This window comes from Enhydra lutris, unplaced genomic scaffold, assembly GCF_002288905.1.
Source record: "Enhydra lutris kenyoni isolate GAN:26980312 unplaced genomic scaffold, ASM228890v2 scaffoldscaffold22, whole genome shotgun sequence".
NCBI classification, from domain to species: domain Eukaryota; kingdom Metazoa; phylum Chordata; class Mammalia; order Carnivora; family Mustelidae; genus Enhydra; species Enhydra lutris.
Window position 1 is genome coordinate 11960511 of NW_019154106.1, and position 16619 is coordinate 11977129.

The 16619-nt window shown below is 51.4% G+C and overlaps 1 protein-coding gene across 1 annotated transcript in view; it reads right to left on the reverse strand.

Moving 5' to 3' along the window:
• LOC111149598 (deltex E3 ubiquitin ligase 4) overlaps positions 1 to 16619 on the reverse strand; it is a 37023-nt gene that overhangs the window by 8750 nt on the left and 11654 nt on the right. Inside the window, exons 3-8 of the mRNA XM_022506738.1 lie at positions 12666 to 12727; positions 12176 to 12337; positions 10108 to 10169; positions 9177 to 9329; positions 5855 to 6016; positions 123 to 212 (exon numbers count right to left, since the gene is read on the reverse strand). Of these exons, the coding sequence (XP_022362446.1) occupies positions 123 to 212; positions 5855 to 6016; positions 9177 to 9329; positions 10108 to 10169; positions 12176 to 12337; positions 12666 to 12727 (691 nt within the window). The remainder of the gene's footprint in view (positions 1 to 122; positions 213 to 5854; positions 6017 to 9176; positions 9330 to 10107; positions 10170 to 12175; positions 12338 to 12665; positions 12728 to 16619) is intronic.

Here is a 16619-nt window from a genome sequence, read left to right on the forward strand (position 1 = left end):
CATGTGCATTTAGAGTAAAAAGAGACCCCGCGCTTTTTAGCCTGTGCATGGCAGGAAGCAAAACCTGGGGTCCTAACATAGAAGGAAATCCTCCCCCACCCCACCCAGATGCCCGCTCTTACTTTTCTCCCTTTCTCGCTGTCTGGAAGGTAGCAGTGTCGTGGGAAGCCACGGGCGCTGAAACTCTTCCCGGGATTTGGGTGTTCTGGCCCCTGAAAGCAGAAAGAAATACAGCCAAGAGCAGTTTTCAGACGAGATCGGGCCCCTTCGGCAGGGGGGTGGGGGGAGGGGGGGTATGGCCGTAGACAAGTTTTCAAAAAACTTTTTAAAAATATTTTATTTATTTGACAGAGGGAGAACAGAGAGAGAAGGAACACAAGCAGGGAGAGTGGGAGAGGGAGAAGCAGACTCCCCGCTGAGCAGGGAGCCAGATGTGGGGCTCGATCCCATGACCCCGGGATCATGACCTGAGCCAAAGGCAGACACTTAACGACTGAGCCACCCAGATGCCCAAGTTTTCAAAATACTTTTAATGAAGGGACACAGACTGTGACAAATGCAAATAATGATGACAATAATAAGGGTCGTAGTGTCTAGGCAGAAACAGATCGCAAAGCTGTGACAGGAGCAGTGTGATGCATGCACAGTGAAGTCTTTAGACCCGGGTCTGGACCCAGAGCTGCCACCTCCCAGAGGTGCTGGCTGGAGCCCTCTCTTGGGGTGTTGGTCCCCTGTCTGCTAAATAGGGAGAATACGAATGTTAAGTGTGCTTGGCCCCCGGGCATAGTAAGACTCGGTAAATGTTCATCATCATCACCCATCAGCTATGCTGGCTGTTTGCTTTTACAAAAGAAGAAAACCTGCAGCCTAGAGAGGTTACAAGGCTCCTCCAACAGCTTTGCCCAAACTTAAGTCCAGGTTTCCTAGGGCACACTGAACTGTTTACCTCCAGACTACTCAGAATCACGAAAGTGCCTCCAAGCCAGGGGCCGTGCTATCCTCTTCTTTATCTGTTCATCCACTGATGGACCCTTATCTTAGGTTTCTTCTCTGCCTTGGCTATTGTGAATAACGCTGCAGTGACCGTGGGGGTTCACCAATACCCCAATTAGGCAAGCAGTCTCCTGGGGCTGAGTGGGAAAGGAACTGATGCAGAATTCACCCAGAACCCAGGCTTCCTAATCAGGGTCCAGAATGCGTCCACAGGCCCCCTGAGCAACTCACGAAAACAGCGGGATTTTCTGCCAGGACCACGGCACATACTTCCCCCAACCCATCCCCGTCCACACACAAATGTCTGCTTATAATTTCTGAGCATCTCTGACCCCCTGAGGGTCTGTGGGAGCCCTTGAAAAATCCCTTTTAGACGAAGCCAATATAATAATGATAATTCCACACAGCTCCTGGCACAAGGTATCCTACAAATGGTAAATGAGTTCTGGCTGAAAAAAATGAATGAACGATGGGGTGCCTGGGTGGCTCAGTGGGTTAAAGCCTCTGCCTTCGGCTCAGGTCATGGTCTCAAGGTCCTGGGATGGAGCCCTGCATTGGGCTCTCTGCTCAGCGGGGAGCCTGCTTCCTCCTCTCTCCCTGACTGCCTCTCTGACTACTTGTAATCTCAGTCTATCAAATAAATAAATAAAATCTTAAAAAAAAAAAAGTAAGTGAATGAGTGAATGAATGCGTGAATGACAAAACTGAAAGAAAATATAGACTTAAGGTTTTGTTGTTTTTTTTTTTTAAATAATGGATGTGATTCCAAATTGATGTTAAAATCCTTTGATTTAAAAAAGAATTTTAAGGAGCCCCTGGGTGGCTCAGTCCATAAGCATCTGCCTTCGGCTTAGGTCATGATCCCAGGCCCGTATCGGGCTTCCTGCTCAGCGAGAAGCTGTTTCTCCCTCTCCCACTTCCCCTGCTTGTGTTCCCGCTCTCGCTGTCTCTCTCTCTCTCTCTCTCTGTCAAATAAATAAATAAAATCTTTTCTAAAATTAAATAAATAAATAAATAAAATTTTAATGGGGTAGAACAAGATCATCTATAGTTTCACAAACTGAATAAGTACACTATCAGAGAAGGGAAAGGTCCCTGTGGGCATCTGAGAGAGACAACACCATCTTCTTTTATTTTAAAGATTTTATTTATTTTACAGAGAGAGAGGGAACACAAGCAGGGGGAGTGGGAGAGGGAGAAATGGGCTCCCCACTGAGCAGGGAGCCCGTGCGGGGCTCCATCCCAGGACCCCAGGATCATGACCTGAGCAGAAGGCAGAGGCTTATGGACTGAGCCACCCAGGCGCCCCGCAACACTGTCTTCTTGGAGATGCAGGACCTGACAGCCCTGAGTTTCATGTTCATGTGACATCATTCCACATTTACAACACGCTCACGGCCACCGCTGTTTGTTGGCCAGGCTGCCAAACGGAAGGGCCAATTTCCACCACAGCTCTGCCCGAGCCTCGCCGGCCTGGGATGTTCCTGGGGTGCGACCAACACAGACACCTGCCTGGCTCGGACCCAGCAAGGCTGCGTGCTCCCGGCCTGTCGCTAAGCAGAACAGTCACGACTCTGCCTCCCACCCCCCCATCACAGTCTCTCCCCCAGGGAATCGTTCTCTGAAGGCAGAGCTTCAAGTTCTCCACTCTTCTTGGAAGCTCAAGCCTGTGGGGTCTCTGGGAGTCTCAGGGGATGGGGGCAGACGTGGCCCTGGGCGTCCTGCTGCAGACTCTCAGGGGTGTGTCTACGGAGCAGCTGCCCTGACCCCAGAGAGGTGCATTTCCCTTGACACAGGTTTGGAGCTCCTCTACCCCTTGGTGCCACCTATCCGTTCTTTAATTCCGGAGGCCGGGAAAAGAGCCTCCTGTGAGATAGTTGCACCCCCCCCGCCCCCCTTCAGCACGTTGTTCTACTTGCCACCACGGCCGGCCGGGCCCCAGCACCTCCCATGTTTGGGCCCCAGGACCGGAGCAGCCACTAACTTCTCCTGCTGGGCTGGCCTTCCTGAACTGCATTCCCAACTGCACAACTTCCCATCATGCTAGTCGTGCCCAGCAGCCTCCCAGGGCTCCCCACAGCCTGGCAAGTACACAGGCTGGCGTCCTTCCTCAGCCTGGCCGCGGTCCCCCTTCAGGGTGTCGTCTTCTCCATCCTTCATGCGCCCCCCTCCCATCCCACCTATGCAAGTCATAAGCCCCAAATTAAGCTCTTCCTCGTGGGCCTCCAACACTTCTCCGCTACAACCCCGCTGTGTCCTCCCACTACCAATGCTTTCCATTTCTTCATGGCTCTTAAGGCCCTACTACCATGTCCCCTGCACTGGAAATTCTCTTCCCAGCCCTCCCAGACAGACAGACAGACATAAGCCCTCTTCCTTATGACAAGCAGCATCTTCAGCTAACACCGGTGACTAGGCACTCAGCACAGGAGCCCTGTGCCCAAAACCACAACGTGCACAGGGGGTTCCTAGCTGTACAGCTGAGCTCAGAAAGGTCAAGTGGTCGTCCAAAGTCCCAGCCAATAAGGAGCCAGCCATTGGTCAGAACCCAGGTCTGCCAGACTTTGGAGACCCTGTGTGGCCTCCCATAGCATTTATCAGTGCACACCGTGTTTGGCTCTACGGTTTCTTGATGTGTATCTATTTTCCCAGACTGGCTGGTAAGGTTTTTATTCAATTCTTTTACAGACTGTCATCACCCCACCCCCCGTTTTATTTCTTCCACGTGACTTATCATCAGTTGGAAGAAACTTGAATGTGCATCTGTGTTGTCTTCCTCATCCCCCTAGAGTTGGGACATCAGGGGAGCAAGGACTGTCCATTTTGTTCACCATTGTTTCTCTAGCACCTAGAAAGCTCCTGGCCCATCATCCATCTTCCAGTATTTGTTAAATAAGAGACAGGGGCACCTGGGTGGCTCAATTGGTTAAGCGTCTGCCTTCAGCTCACGTCCTGATCTCGGGGTCCCAGAATCAAGCCCCGCACCGGGACTCCCTGCTCAGCGGGAAGTCTGCTTTTCCCTCTCCTTCTGCCCTTCCCCCTGCTCATGCTCTCTCTCTTTCTCTCACTCAAATAAATAAATAAAATCTTAAAAAAAGAGAGAGAGAGAGACAAAATGGAAGAAGGCAAGGAGGGGGGAGAAAGGAAGAGCGAACTAATAAATATTTGCCCAATAAATGAATCCAATAAGTCCCCTAGATCATTTAGGAAAACCTTTAATGTGTGAAGGAAGGAACGCATTTGTATTTACTGGCAAGAATATTGTTCAATTTGCTCCTTAGGACTATCTTTCAAAGAATCGAAAGAGGAGAGAAGTGTCCCCAAAAATCAAAGGCAGGGAACATCTATCAAATATTAAATGCAAATACGATTTGACAAAAAAAATTCTGCTTCTGGAAAATTATTGTACAGACATACTCACAGGCATACAAGGTTATTCCCTACGGCATTATTTGTTGTAGTGAAAGATTGGAAACAATCCATATGCCCATCAAATGGAGACTGTTGAATAGAAATTATGGTACATTTATATGATGGATTATCACCCAGAGCGAAGAAGGAACGAGGAAGATATACTGACAAGGGAAGATCTACAAACTATATTTTAATTGAAAAATGCAGAGTGCAGAACAGGGTGTCTCATATGTCATCTTTTGTGTACGGATGGATGGGATGGAACCGATCTTTTCTGTGCAGGTAGAGAGAAAGCCGGGAGACACATAAGAAAGTAAGCACAACGGTGGAAGGTTGGGGGCAGGGGGTGAGACCGTGTCGATGGGAGAAAGGAAACTTTTCATAGTATAAAATTACCTTAGACCTCTCGGGCTGCCCTAACCAAATACCACAGACAGCGTGGCTTAAACAACAGAAGTGTATTTCTCACAGTTTTGGAGGCTGGGAAGTCCAAGGACCAACAGACCCAATATCTACTGAGTGCCCCCTTCCTGGTTCACAGGTGTCTGTCTTCTCCCTGTGGCCTCCATGTGGCAAGGGGTTGGGGAGGGGTCCCTGGGCCTTTTTTCACAAGGACACCAATCCAGGTCCTGGGGGCACCACGACATAACCTGTTCGGTTTCACGGGTTCCCAGCTGGAGAGGAACTTGTACGTGGGGTCTCTCCCACCTCTGGTCTACATGGTCTGGAGGCCAGACCTTGGATTTAGACTTTCAAGTTGATGATGGAGTGAGTCTTAACTCACTGAACTAGAACACCTTTTGCACGCAAGGACGGGCGGGGTGGAGTGCTATAGACTGAAAGACTGTGTCCCCCCGAAATTAATGGGTTGAAATCTAACCCCGAAGGTGATGGTATTTTTTGGAGGAAGGACCTTGGTGGGGGGTAGGATAAGATGAATCCTCCCGAATGGCATCAGCGCCCTTCTAAAGAGACCCCAGAGAGCCCCCTGACCCTCCCATAAGGACACAGCAAAAAGACATCTATGAACTAGGAGACAGGCCCTTACCAGACAGTGAATCATTATTTTTTTTTAATATTATATTTATTTGAGAGAACAGGAGAGCGGAGAGGGTCAGAGGGAGAAGCAGACTCTCTTGCTGAGCTGGGACCCTGATGTGGGACTCATTCTCGGGACTCTGGGATCATGACCTAAGCCCAAGGCAGTCCCCTAACCAACTGAGCCACCCAGGCGTCCCCAGACAGTGAATCTGCCGGCACCTTGACCTTGGACTTCCCAGCCTCCAGAACTTTGAGAAATGACTTCCTGTTGTTTCAAAGCCACCCAGTCTGTGGTGTTTTGTTACAGTGGCCTGAACAGATTAAGACACACATATTATCTGCCAACATGCAAACCTAAACAAAATAAAACCAAACCAAACCTGCCAGCAGCCGAGAGTGAGCGCACCTGAATGCCGGGAGGAATGCTGTAGATGATCCGGATGGTCTTGCAGTCGGGGTGGCCGGGCAGGGAGTGAGGGATGAGGTGGTACTCCATCTTCCCCGGGGGCTGAGTGCCTGTCTTCACTCCATAGATGGTCTTACAGGTTGGGCACTGCAGACTCCCATCCTGAGGGGACAAGGCAGGAACAGCCAGATTGGGAATCAGTTTGGGTAACAACCTCCCCACCTAATGCTGGAAGGAAACAAAGATAAAGGGCCAGGGGAACAAAATGCACCCGAATAAGTAAATTCTACAGCTCGGCTCCCTGCTAAGGGATGTGTAAGAGAGACCCCACCCTTGCAAGGGAGACCAGCTCCGGAGGGCAGGTTAAGTCATTATTTAACCGCTAAGTACCAAGCAAGTGGAACAGACAACGAAGCACTAGGGGGCAGCCACTGCCAAACAGCCAAGCATCACCACCCTCTGAAGAGCTTGCTAGAAATAAAGATGTCTGGACCCCACCCCAGGACACCGAGTTGGATTGGTCAGGGGTGGGGGATTGGCCCCAGAACACAGTGGTTAAGAGTAAAAAAATAAAATAAATAAATAAAATAAATAAAGAAGAAGAAGAAGAAGAAGAAGAAGAAGAAGAAGAAGAAGAAGAAGAAGAAGAAGAAGAAGAAGAGGAGGAGTAAGAACTCTGAAGTCAAACTGCCGGAATTTGATTCTCAGCTCAGCCATCCACCTGCTGTGTGACCTTGGGCAAGTTAATTAACCTCTCTGGGTCTTGATTTTTGTTTTTTTGCTTTTTTGTTTTGTTTTGTGTACAAAACAAGAAGATAATAGTATCTATCTCACCGGGTTGTTGGAAGGGTTAAATTAGATAACCCACAGGAAGGGCTATACACCATGAAGAGGTGTATCTAAATGTTATTTGTGCTTTTATGATCTCTGTGCCAAGTCTAATGCTCCTCCAGGAGCACTGCTCTGAGAAGAGGAAGTGGGCGCCATGTGCTGGAGTAGATGAAGCTAACTTTTAAGGAAATGGTCCCTGAAGAACAGCTGTGAATTGGCTTTAAAGGAGGGAGGATAAGGTCTGCCCACACAGTGAAGGAGGGAATGAGTCATTAATTATAGCATTTTATACCTTACGACAGAGTTTATATCTTGTTTCATTTAGCCCTCACCTGAAAGCGGCTGAAAAGGAATATTAGCCTTATTATTATTATTAGCCTTAGGAAATGAGTCCCTTTAACAGAGAGGAAAACTGAGGCACAGCACAGTTGAAGGTGAGGGCCCCAGCCGGGTGTGTGTAAACCCCCCAGCTCTGCATAGCACCTCGGTGGCTGTGGTGGGGGGCAGGGCCAGGCTCTGGATGCAGAGATATACGGGGCCCTGGCTTCACAGGGGGGCCCAGCAAGGCTTGGCCTGCGTGGGGGAGGAGCCTTGTTCCCAGGCTTTCCAGAAGAGAGTGGGTGAGAAGGAAGACGTGAGCAGGGAGCAATGTGTGCAGAAAGGGCTTTTGTGCAGCTGGGAAAGGAGCTCTCCAGGACATCTGCAGCATCTTAGGAGGACTGAGATCCTCTGCGAAGCTATCTGGGGACTTTTCAAAAGAAGCTCTAAGATTTTAAAAGAAAAACTTGTATTGAGGATGATGGAGAAGTTTCCTTCATCCGATGGATGGATGGGAACCCGAGGCTTGGGGTCAAGAGCCCAGGGTCCCACTCTCTGCTCTGGCAGAATCGCTTCATTTCTCTCTGGGTCTTTTGGTTCCATCTTCTGTGCAAAGAAAATTTTAAATGCATGCTTCAAAGTGTTAGTGCTAAAAGAATGAAGGATAGTGTCTTGAGGTGTATTTCTGAAGCACTATGGAAATAGATACAAAAAGGTGCTAGATTATTCTTGAAAACGGACACCAAAAAGGGAATCAATGTGCTAGAAAATCCCTTTCAATCCAGAATAACCCCTTAAAATGCAAAGTCCCAATGAAACTTCCTAACCTAGGGTCAGGAAGTTGAGCACCAGACTGGACAGGCATCACCCATCAATGACTGAGTGTGAGCCCTCTGAGTCAGACAAAGATCCCAAGGTCAGCACTATGGGAACTTAAATCCCAGGCTATATAAAGATGAAGGGGAAAATTACAGCTATCATATCAAGGAGATATCAATTTGAATAATAATGGTGGTAATACCCTGTAAACTAGGTATTGTTTTATCTCCATTTCCAGGTGGAAAATGAAATCTCAGAGAGATTGAAAATCTTGCCCAAGGTCATCCAGTTGCTAAACCAGGTCCAGCTTGGGTCTGCTACCTCTCTTGTCTCTATTTTTTTCCCACAGCAAGAGAAGTCCAGAGCAGCCTCCCAAAGCCAGAGTTTTTTCGGGGGCGGGGGATGAGTAAGAAGTTGGATATCAGGGAAATCTCAGACTCTGATGCTGTCTGAGCTGGTCTGGAGAAGCAAGTAGGACTTGAATTCATGGAGATGGGGGAGGGATGGTTATTGTGGCACAGCAAAGAACAGGAGAAAAGTCCGTGGCTTCGTGAAAGCTCAGACAGTGTAAGAGAGAGTTATCATCTAAGGAGACTCCCAGATTCCTAGGGACCAGCTTCATAAAGGAATAGCACTCCATCATCAACAATGGACAAGACGAGCATCACAAACGGCCTTCCCATGGGGTACTTGGGTGGCTCAGATGGTCGGGCGTCTGCCTTCAGCTCAGGTCATGATCCCAGGGTCCCGAGATCAAGCTCCAGGTCAGGCTTCTGACTCAGCGGGGAAGTCTGCTTCTCCCTCTGCCCCCCTCCTAGTGCGCGCTCTCTCTTTCTCTCTCTCTCTCTCTCTCTCTCTCTCTCGTGAAGAAATAAAATCTTAAAAATAAACAAACAAATGTCCTTCCCCTTCTCCAACAGGGGGGTTGGAAGGGCCTAGCAGGAATACTTCGGCAACAGTCCCTAATGCCTCTGAAGGGGCAATTGAGGGTGTTTTGAAATTGTCCATAGAAAATGAATTGTAACTGAAAATCACTAGCCCTGGAGAAGGACGGGTAATTTCGGGAAATCCGTCTACACTGGTAGTGTACCATGGACACCTCCCCTCCTCCACCACCCCTCCCATTTCCCTCTCCCCAACCCCAAGAACCTTCAGGGACTGGAAGTCTACACCTCTCAGACCATCACACCCAGTGTAGAGACTGGGGGCAGTTGCCTAAGACAGGTTATTATTTCGTGGAGGCCTGATGCTGCTGAGAACAGCCGAGACACCCCTGCCTCCGCTGACCACCTGGGCGCAACCCCAAAGGGGCCCAGCAGGGGAGGTGGCAGGTGCCCCACGGGCCGGTGCTAACCTTGTTGCCGTTGTTGTACATGGCGACCAGGCAGTAGATGTGGTAAATATGGCCGCATCTGGACAGCTTGCCCACCAGCTCAGGCTTGACCGTTGGCTGTAGGCCCTTGTAGCCTGAGGGGGCTGTGAGGCGCTCCATGCAGATGGTGCAGTCCTGAGGGTGGGAGGGGACAGGGCAGAGAGACCATCAGCTCTCACCGGCCTGGAAGCTGGAGCACCTCACCATGAGGTCCAGCAGCTGTCCCCGCTGCTCTTCTAGGTATAGACGAACGTGCTTTTGGGAATCTAAATACAGCCTTATCTCACTTCACACGACAGAACAATTCTTCCAATAATTGCTGGCGTCGGTCCAGGGCTCACCCCCAAAACTATAGGAGGAAACAGACTCTTGCCCATAGACCCCTTTAAGCTGAATGTTTGCAGAGGAATTGTATTTAAATAAATCCACAAGAGGATTTCTCAACTTTGGTGTTATTGGCATTTGGGGTTGGAGCATTCTTCCTTGAACGGACTGTCCTGGGCACCGCTGGGTGTTCAGTGTCCTTGGTCTGTGCCCACGGGCATTCCCCCTCCCCCCAGACACGAAAAATCCCCTCTGGCTGAGAACCACCGATCTACATCAAACCCACTGAAAAGTCGGCTCCCATAGCTTATCATACCATTTGTCTTATATTCAGGCTATTAATGGAAAGGTAGCTTAGACTCAATCAATCAGCTCTTTACTGAGCGGGGTCGGGGGTGGGGGAGGGCCAGGGGATGACTGCAGCCCCGGACCACCAACCTGGGAGCCCTGGGTCAGCTCTGAGCAGCTCTGTGCCCCTCAGGACACAGCCGGTCACGCAGCCAGTCAGCTGCTCCCACTGCATCCTGAGGAAAACTCCGGCAGGGGAAATGCTGGCCGGTGAGCCCCGCCCTGCTCCCCCTGCACTCACCTCATCGGGGGGATGCCGGACTTTCTGCAAGTACTTCTTCAACACTTCTTCCGGGGTTTTACCTGTGGGGAGACAGGATGGTTGGTGGGCCACCAAGACAGAGATAAGGGATCAAACAGCCCTGTCAAGAGGGGTTTGCCAGACAGGGGCTGTCAGTCAGGAGCCAAGCAGGAGCTCATTCTGCAATAATCTGGTGTAAGACCCTGAAGGGGAATCCGCAGATGGAGGAGAGCGAGACCGGGGATGTCTGAGGTGGTGGGAGGTGTTCCTGCCCGTCCTTACCTCCTGCAGTCTTTTCCCTGACATCCCCAGGGGCCTATTTTCAACGAACCTGGGTTTTGCCTGAGATCGGTTATTTGAGTGGGTTTCTCTTCCGTATAATCAGAGCCTGGGCAGGCCCCCAACGATGCGGTGAGAAGACAGCCGAAGGCACTGTGTAAACTGTTACATGTTAAAAAAAAAAAAAAAAAAAAAAAAAAACCCCATGCAGTAGGCTTATCACTTTCTCCTTTCACAACGTGCTAAGTACTGTCTCAATCTATAATGTGGTGTCAGAGTCACGTTATTTTCATGGGAAAGCAGGAAGTGATGCCCGCAGCTTCGGGATGCTGTTCCCTGGCCGCTGGCGGTGCTACGGCTGCCAGCAGAGAGAGCCCAGCAGTGGGCAAGCATCCTGCCAGCTTCCCGTGATTCTGGAGGTTTCTCTGGGGACGGGACTAGGAGGCAGGACGACACGCCTTCAAAAGGGTCCTTGCCTCCCTGGGCACCTACCTGTAGGAGCCGCTCTGAGCTTCTGTTTTCTCCCTTCTAAAACAGGAAAAAGCAACAGCACCAGCTCAGAGGGTTGCTTTGACAATCCGGTGAGCGAATGGACCCAGAGTCCTTTAGCACCTTTCCAGCAAAGGGTCCAACATGCGCTATTAATAATCACAGGAGGAGGGGCGCCTGCGTGGCTCAGTTGTTAAGTGTCTACATTCGGCTTAGGTCATGATCCCTGGGTCCTGGGATCGGGCCCCGCATCGGGCTCCCTGCTCGGCGGGGAGCCTGCGTCTCCTTCTCCCATCCCCCCTGCTTGTGTTCCCTCTCTAGCTGTGTCTCTCTCTGTCCAATAAATTTAAAAAAAAATCTTTAAAAAAAAAAAATCACAGGAGGACCACGGCACTGTGAACTCCTGTCATTTCCTATCAGACGATGAACAAGGCAATCGAGTCCATTTAAGTAGAGAACTTTTGATGGAGCAGGGAAGTAGGACAAGGGTTTGAGGAAGAGGATCGTGCGACTGTCAAAAGCCGGGATGCAGGCCCTTCCTTCCCACCATCCTGCTTCTATAGAATTAAGCTTCTATTAACCGAGAGCCCATTACCTGCTGGGCCCTGGGCCGAGTTACAATGTAGGTGAAATCCCACTGAAACTTCGAAACAAGGTTGCCAGCTGGGGGCTTGGGGTGATGGTCAAAACTTGTAACAGCCAGTACCGCAGTCAGAAAGACCAGCCACGGAGCTGGGACAGGGTCCTTTGGTGCGAGTGTAAGTACAGGTCCCGCTAGTGGTGGGATTGCACACCGGCAAGAGGGAGGCCCTGAAGGACGGTTTGCACAGATCTAGGGGCTCTAAAGGGACACAGGACGGTGGTTCGTCCCTGGCTGGCATGGATGCAATCTGTCCCACACCTTCCCCCAAACTGGTTCTGAGCACTGTCACCCCATCATAAAGGTATGAAAACAGGCTCTCTGTGGCCACACGACTCAAAGTGGCAAAGTCGGGGTTTGAACCCAGTCTGTTTGGGTGCCAGGGCCAGGGCGATTTTCCTCTGTGTCACATCTTGTGGTTTTATGTTTCTCTCTTTCTGTGCTGCATTTTTATCCTATTAAAGCGTCTCCATCTGATTCGTACACAGCCCACTTTGGGTACAGTCGTTGGGACGGGTACCAGTTGGGCCCACTTAGCAGAGGCAGAAATGAAGGCACAGAGGGTAAAGCCATGGGTGTGACCTTCAGTGACGGTGGCCGAGCCACGGCTGGGGCCCAAACCTTTGGCTCCCACACCCCACACGATAAGGAGGCCAATACCTTTCTTGGCTTGCTTTTTGGTCGTCTTGCGGCTCGTGTTGGAAACCCCTGGGATGGATTTGATTTCACTCTTGCTCACCGGGGGTGGGTGGAGGACCAGCTTCGGGGGCCTCGTGAGACACACAGGCAGCCCCGCAGCGCTCATGAGAATCCCAGTGATTCCTGGAAGGGCAGCGCGTGAGGAAGGACGGCAGAGTTAGCTCCCAGCATCCCCACAAATCTACACTCTGCTTCCCAGCAAAGTTCTCAGAACTCACTTTTTCTCCACCTCCCCTTCCTCGAAGTTTTCCCCGGAAATATATGCATTCACTCACCTTCAACAGCATGCTTTGCTTTTAACAATCGGTTCTCCCCACACTCTTCCTGCCCTGCCGGCCTCACTCCTAAAACCCTTATTCACTTTAATTCTTTCTCTTTTATAAATGCCCTCTACCAACGTTCCTGCTTCCTTTTTCTGCCCTGAGCAAGGGCAGCCCAGGGTCTCTCTTACCTGCCAAGGCAGGGTTCACAGGACTGGTCCCATTTAGGTTTTTCACCGGGACGGTGGGGACCCTGTGGGAGACAAGAGCGGGTACGTTATGGTCTTGACAAGCCGGAAAAAATGGGTCAGTGTTCGAACCCCCCAAATTCACCCACTGAGGGGGGGTTCCCCTTTTATACTGAAACTACGTATCCCTATTCAAGGCAGAGTCCGTTCTTAGCACCACAAACAAAAGGGTTACCTTTATTTATTTATTTGTTAAAGATTTTATTGATTTATTTGTTGGGGGGGAGGGGCAGAGGGAGAGGGAGACAGAGAATCTCAAGCAGACTCCCCGCTAAAGTGTGGAGTCCGACGTGGGACTCGATTCCGGGACCCTGAGATCATGACCTGAGCCGAAATCAAGAATCAGATGCTCATCCGACTGAGCCAGGCATCACCAGAAGTGTTACCTTTTTAAAATCTAAGACCATCTCAGGGCTCCTGGGTGGCTCAGTGGTTTAAAGCCTCTGCCTTCGGCTCCAGTCATGATCCCAGGGTCCTGGGATCGAGCCCCACATCGGGCTCTCTGCTCGGCAGGGAGCCTGCTTCCTCCTCTCTCTCTGCCTGCCTCTCTGCCTACTTGTGATCTCTATCTGTCAAGTAAATAAATGAAATCTTTAAAAAATTTTTTAAAAAAATCTAAGACCATCTCATTTAATACTGTGACTCACTCCTCCCATCCCACCTCAATCCCTCTTACCTTGCTCTATTTTCTTTTTTCGTGGAACTTATGATTTTTTTAAAAAATAAGTTGTTGCCTTACTACCTCCCCTTCCAGAATCAAAGCTCTGTGAGAGCAAATATCTTTGTTTCATTCAGAGCCTAACACTAGCAGGCAATCAGTGAGTATTGGTTGACTGAATGATAAATAAAGCAGCAAGTTTAAACCTGGGCGCACATTAGAGTCACCTAAGAAGCTGTTAAAAAGACAGAGCCCCGGGCCTGAATCAGAACTCCCACCGGCGGAGCCCAGGAACCTGCATTCTCACTAGCTTTGGCTAACAGGATGCAGCCCAACTCTGGGAAACCACTGCTCCAACAGCTGTCACCCCTCCTTTTCCCTGAGAAATCTAAATATCAAGCAAAGCCTCCTCCTCTTTCTGTCCTTCTCCCCAGAAACCAGAGCCAGGCTGAGAGGATTCCACACAGCTGCCTGGGAAAGGCGAGGCCTCCCACAATGCCAAGTAGAGAAATATGGGACACGGGGGGCCGGGTATTGCGCCATCCCACCCCCTCTCCCCACACCGCCCCACCGCCACCCAGGCTTCTACAGCTGGGCTCGGAGAGGAAAGTGGGCTGGGAGACACATGGCCTGGGTCACAGATGAGTCCAGGAGCCAGCAGTTCTGCTGTGGGGGCAGCGTTGTGCTGGGAAAACAGGAAGGGGAAGGCCATGTTCCCTTGTGTCTTTATATTGTTTATTATTTGCTTGTTTGCCCATTCATAGTGAGCCCTACTTCGTGTGGGACGTTCTGCTGGAGCCTGGGGATGCAGCCGTGAGCAAGGCAGCCTGTGGCCCTTCACCCTTGGGTGGTCATGGCGGGCAGGTACAGAGCCCACATGGTACCTGTCACAGTCGTAACGGCTCACTGTGTATAAATCCATCCAAGACTTCCGACAACCTACGCAAGAGGTGCTATGATCATTGGCCTCATTTTATTAGGCAAGGAGGCTGAGGCACAGAGAGGTTAATCAAGCTTGGTGGACGCCACACAGTTGTGTGTTCACACCCAGGAAGTCTGGCTCCAGAGCCCCCTGTTGGAGCCAATCACCCTGCTGTGTCTTGGGTCTGTGCGAACCTTCTATCACCCCACAGTGCAGACAGAGAACATGGGAGCGCAGAGAGCGTAGGGAATAAACCCACGACTAAGACAGAGGAGTTGGCACGGGGCTGAGCAGAGGGTCTGTCTGTCCCCCACAAGCCTGTAGAGATGGGTGCTTCCCCGGCTGAGTCTTCCATGGGCCCCTGTCCCTTCCTGGGACCGTGACATGTGTGCTGGGGCTGTGAGAAGGATGTGAAAGAACAGATGTGGGAGTGTTTGTGTCTCAACAGGCTACTCTTCCCCCAGGATAAAACAAACCCATGTAGGGGGAGGGGAAGGCTGAATTCAACACAAAGGAAAGTCAGCCAGGAAAAGAGGCCCAGCCTTGCTTTTGGACTCCGTGACCTGCCCCACAGAGCCAGGCATGGTAGGGTGGACAGGACGCAGGAAAACCAGGTTTGAGTCCCAACCCTGCCAGTAGCTTCTCATGACCTCCCTCGGTTTTTTCTGAGCCTCGATCACCTTACCCATGACCCTGTGAGCGTCTGGAGTTAGCAGATGCCGGGGGCGGGGTGGGGGTGGGGGGGACTTGAGGATTCCCTGCCTCAGTGCTTAAGAGCAAGGCCGCTGCCTAAGCCCTGGTTCCCCCACCTGGGCAGACTGGCATCCCCTGGGCGGGCCTGGAGACCTGGAGGGAAGGGCCCGCGGAAGGGCCCGCGGCCTGTGCCCATGCCCCAGCTCCCCACCAGGGGGCAGCGCTCCCAGTCCAGCCCCACACCTGCCTTCCCCCTACCAGCTCCAAGGCCCCCCTCTCCAGCTGATAAGTAGCTGTGATCTGGGTGACAAAAGCCACCTTTGTTCCCACAAACTGGACTGGCAGGTTTCCACACCCAATCTGGTTAACCAGGAAGGAGTCCAATCCTCAGAGCACACACCCTGGGCAGCCCAAGGACCCGGGGAGGGGGCCAGGCCTGAAGAGAGGGAGGGTCCACCTGAGGACCCCGGACTCCGGGCAGTACTGTGGGAGAGGCGGTGTCCCTGCCATTCCAGGAAAGGGACGATGTGTCAGCTGGCTCTGGATGGTGGAAGCCAACTGGAGGAGGGGTGTATCTGCTTACGGAATGCAGAAGGGAACCGTGGAGGGGCCCTGAGTCGAGGTTAGGAAACCTGCATTCTCGTCCAGCTTGGCACAGTGGCTTTGGCCCTTGGGAGAGTCACACAGCCTCCTTGCACTTTTCTGACCACGTCCAAGTCACCACACCCAAAAACGGGCACCCTACCTCTCCGTCCATGGGGTCCCTGTGAGGATTTAGGTCAAATACTCTGTAAACAGGCAAACCCTGTGCAAATTGGGTGGTTATTTACATATTGGTTTCCCAACTGCAAGAGGAAGTTGGGCTCCATAAAGCCTTTTCCTGCTGAAATCCTCCAGTCTTCTGAGATTCTGGAGGACATGGAGGGTACAGTGTAAAGTTGAGAGGCTGGCAATGCTTCGAATCCTTGAGTTGACCGCAGCTGATAAGACCTCCCCCACGGTGGTGACTGGTTAAAATGGAAACCATGGAGGTGGTCCATGTCATCCCCACCGGTCACACCCTGCTGGGGCCCCAGCTGTCTATGCCTGAGCCCTCCTTCCAGAAATCAGAGACCCAGCAACAGGCATGCATCTCACACCCTTCAGGCAACTCCGCTCAGCCAGTGCTGTCTGGCCTAACCATCTGAAGACACCCTCCCCCATTCCGCTGGGCTGTTCTCAGTTTCCATTTCTGTCTCTCAAGCACAAAACTAAGAAAAGAGAAGAGCTGGCAAGGTGGCAGAAGGAGGGGGCTGATGGCAGGAGAAAAGCTCTGCAGATACCATGGTGAGAAGTAGTGTTTTGGGGGTGGGGGGGTGTGAGTTGTGAGCCAACCCAGGAATCCTCAGGCCGGACAATGGTCTTGTCTCTCCAGCAACCAAAGTCTCGCCAGAGATAGAGAAGCCTCAATTCTGGAGGAGAGGGCCAGAGGGGCGACTCCTGCCCCCCACGCCGCAGCCCCCCCTCTTCTCTTTAGAAACTCCCTGCTTGTGTCTCTGAATAATTCACAGGGTCTTTTGTTCCCCGCAAACCCTTCTCTTCAGCCACCTCTCCCGCCCTCCCTGGTCTTCCTCTTTTCCGTGGG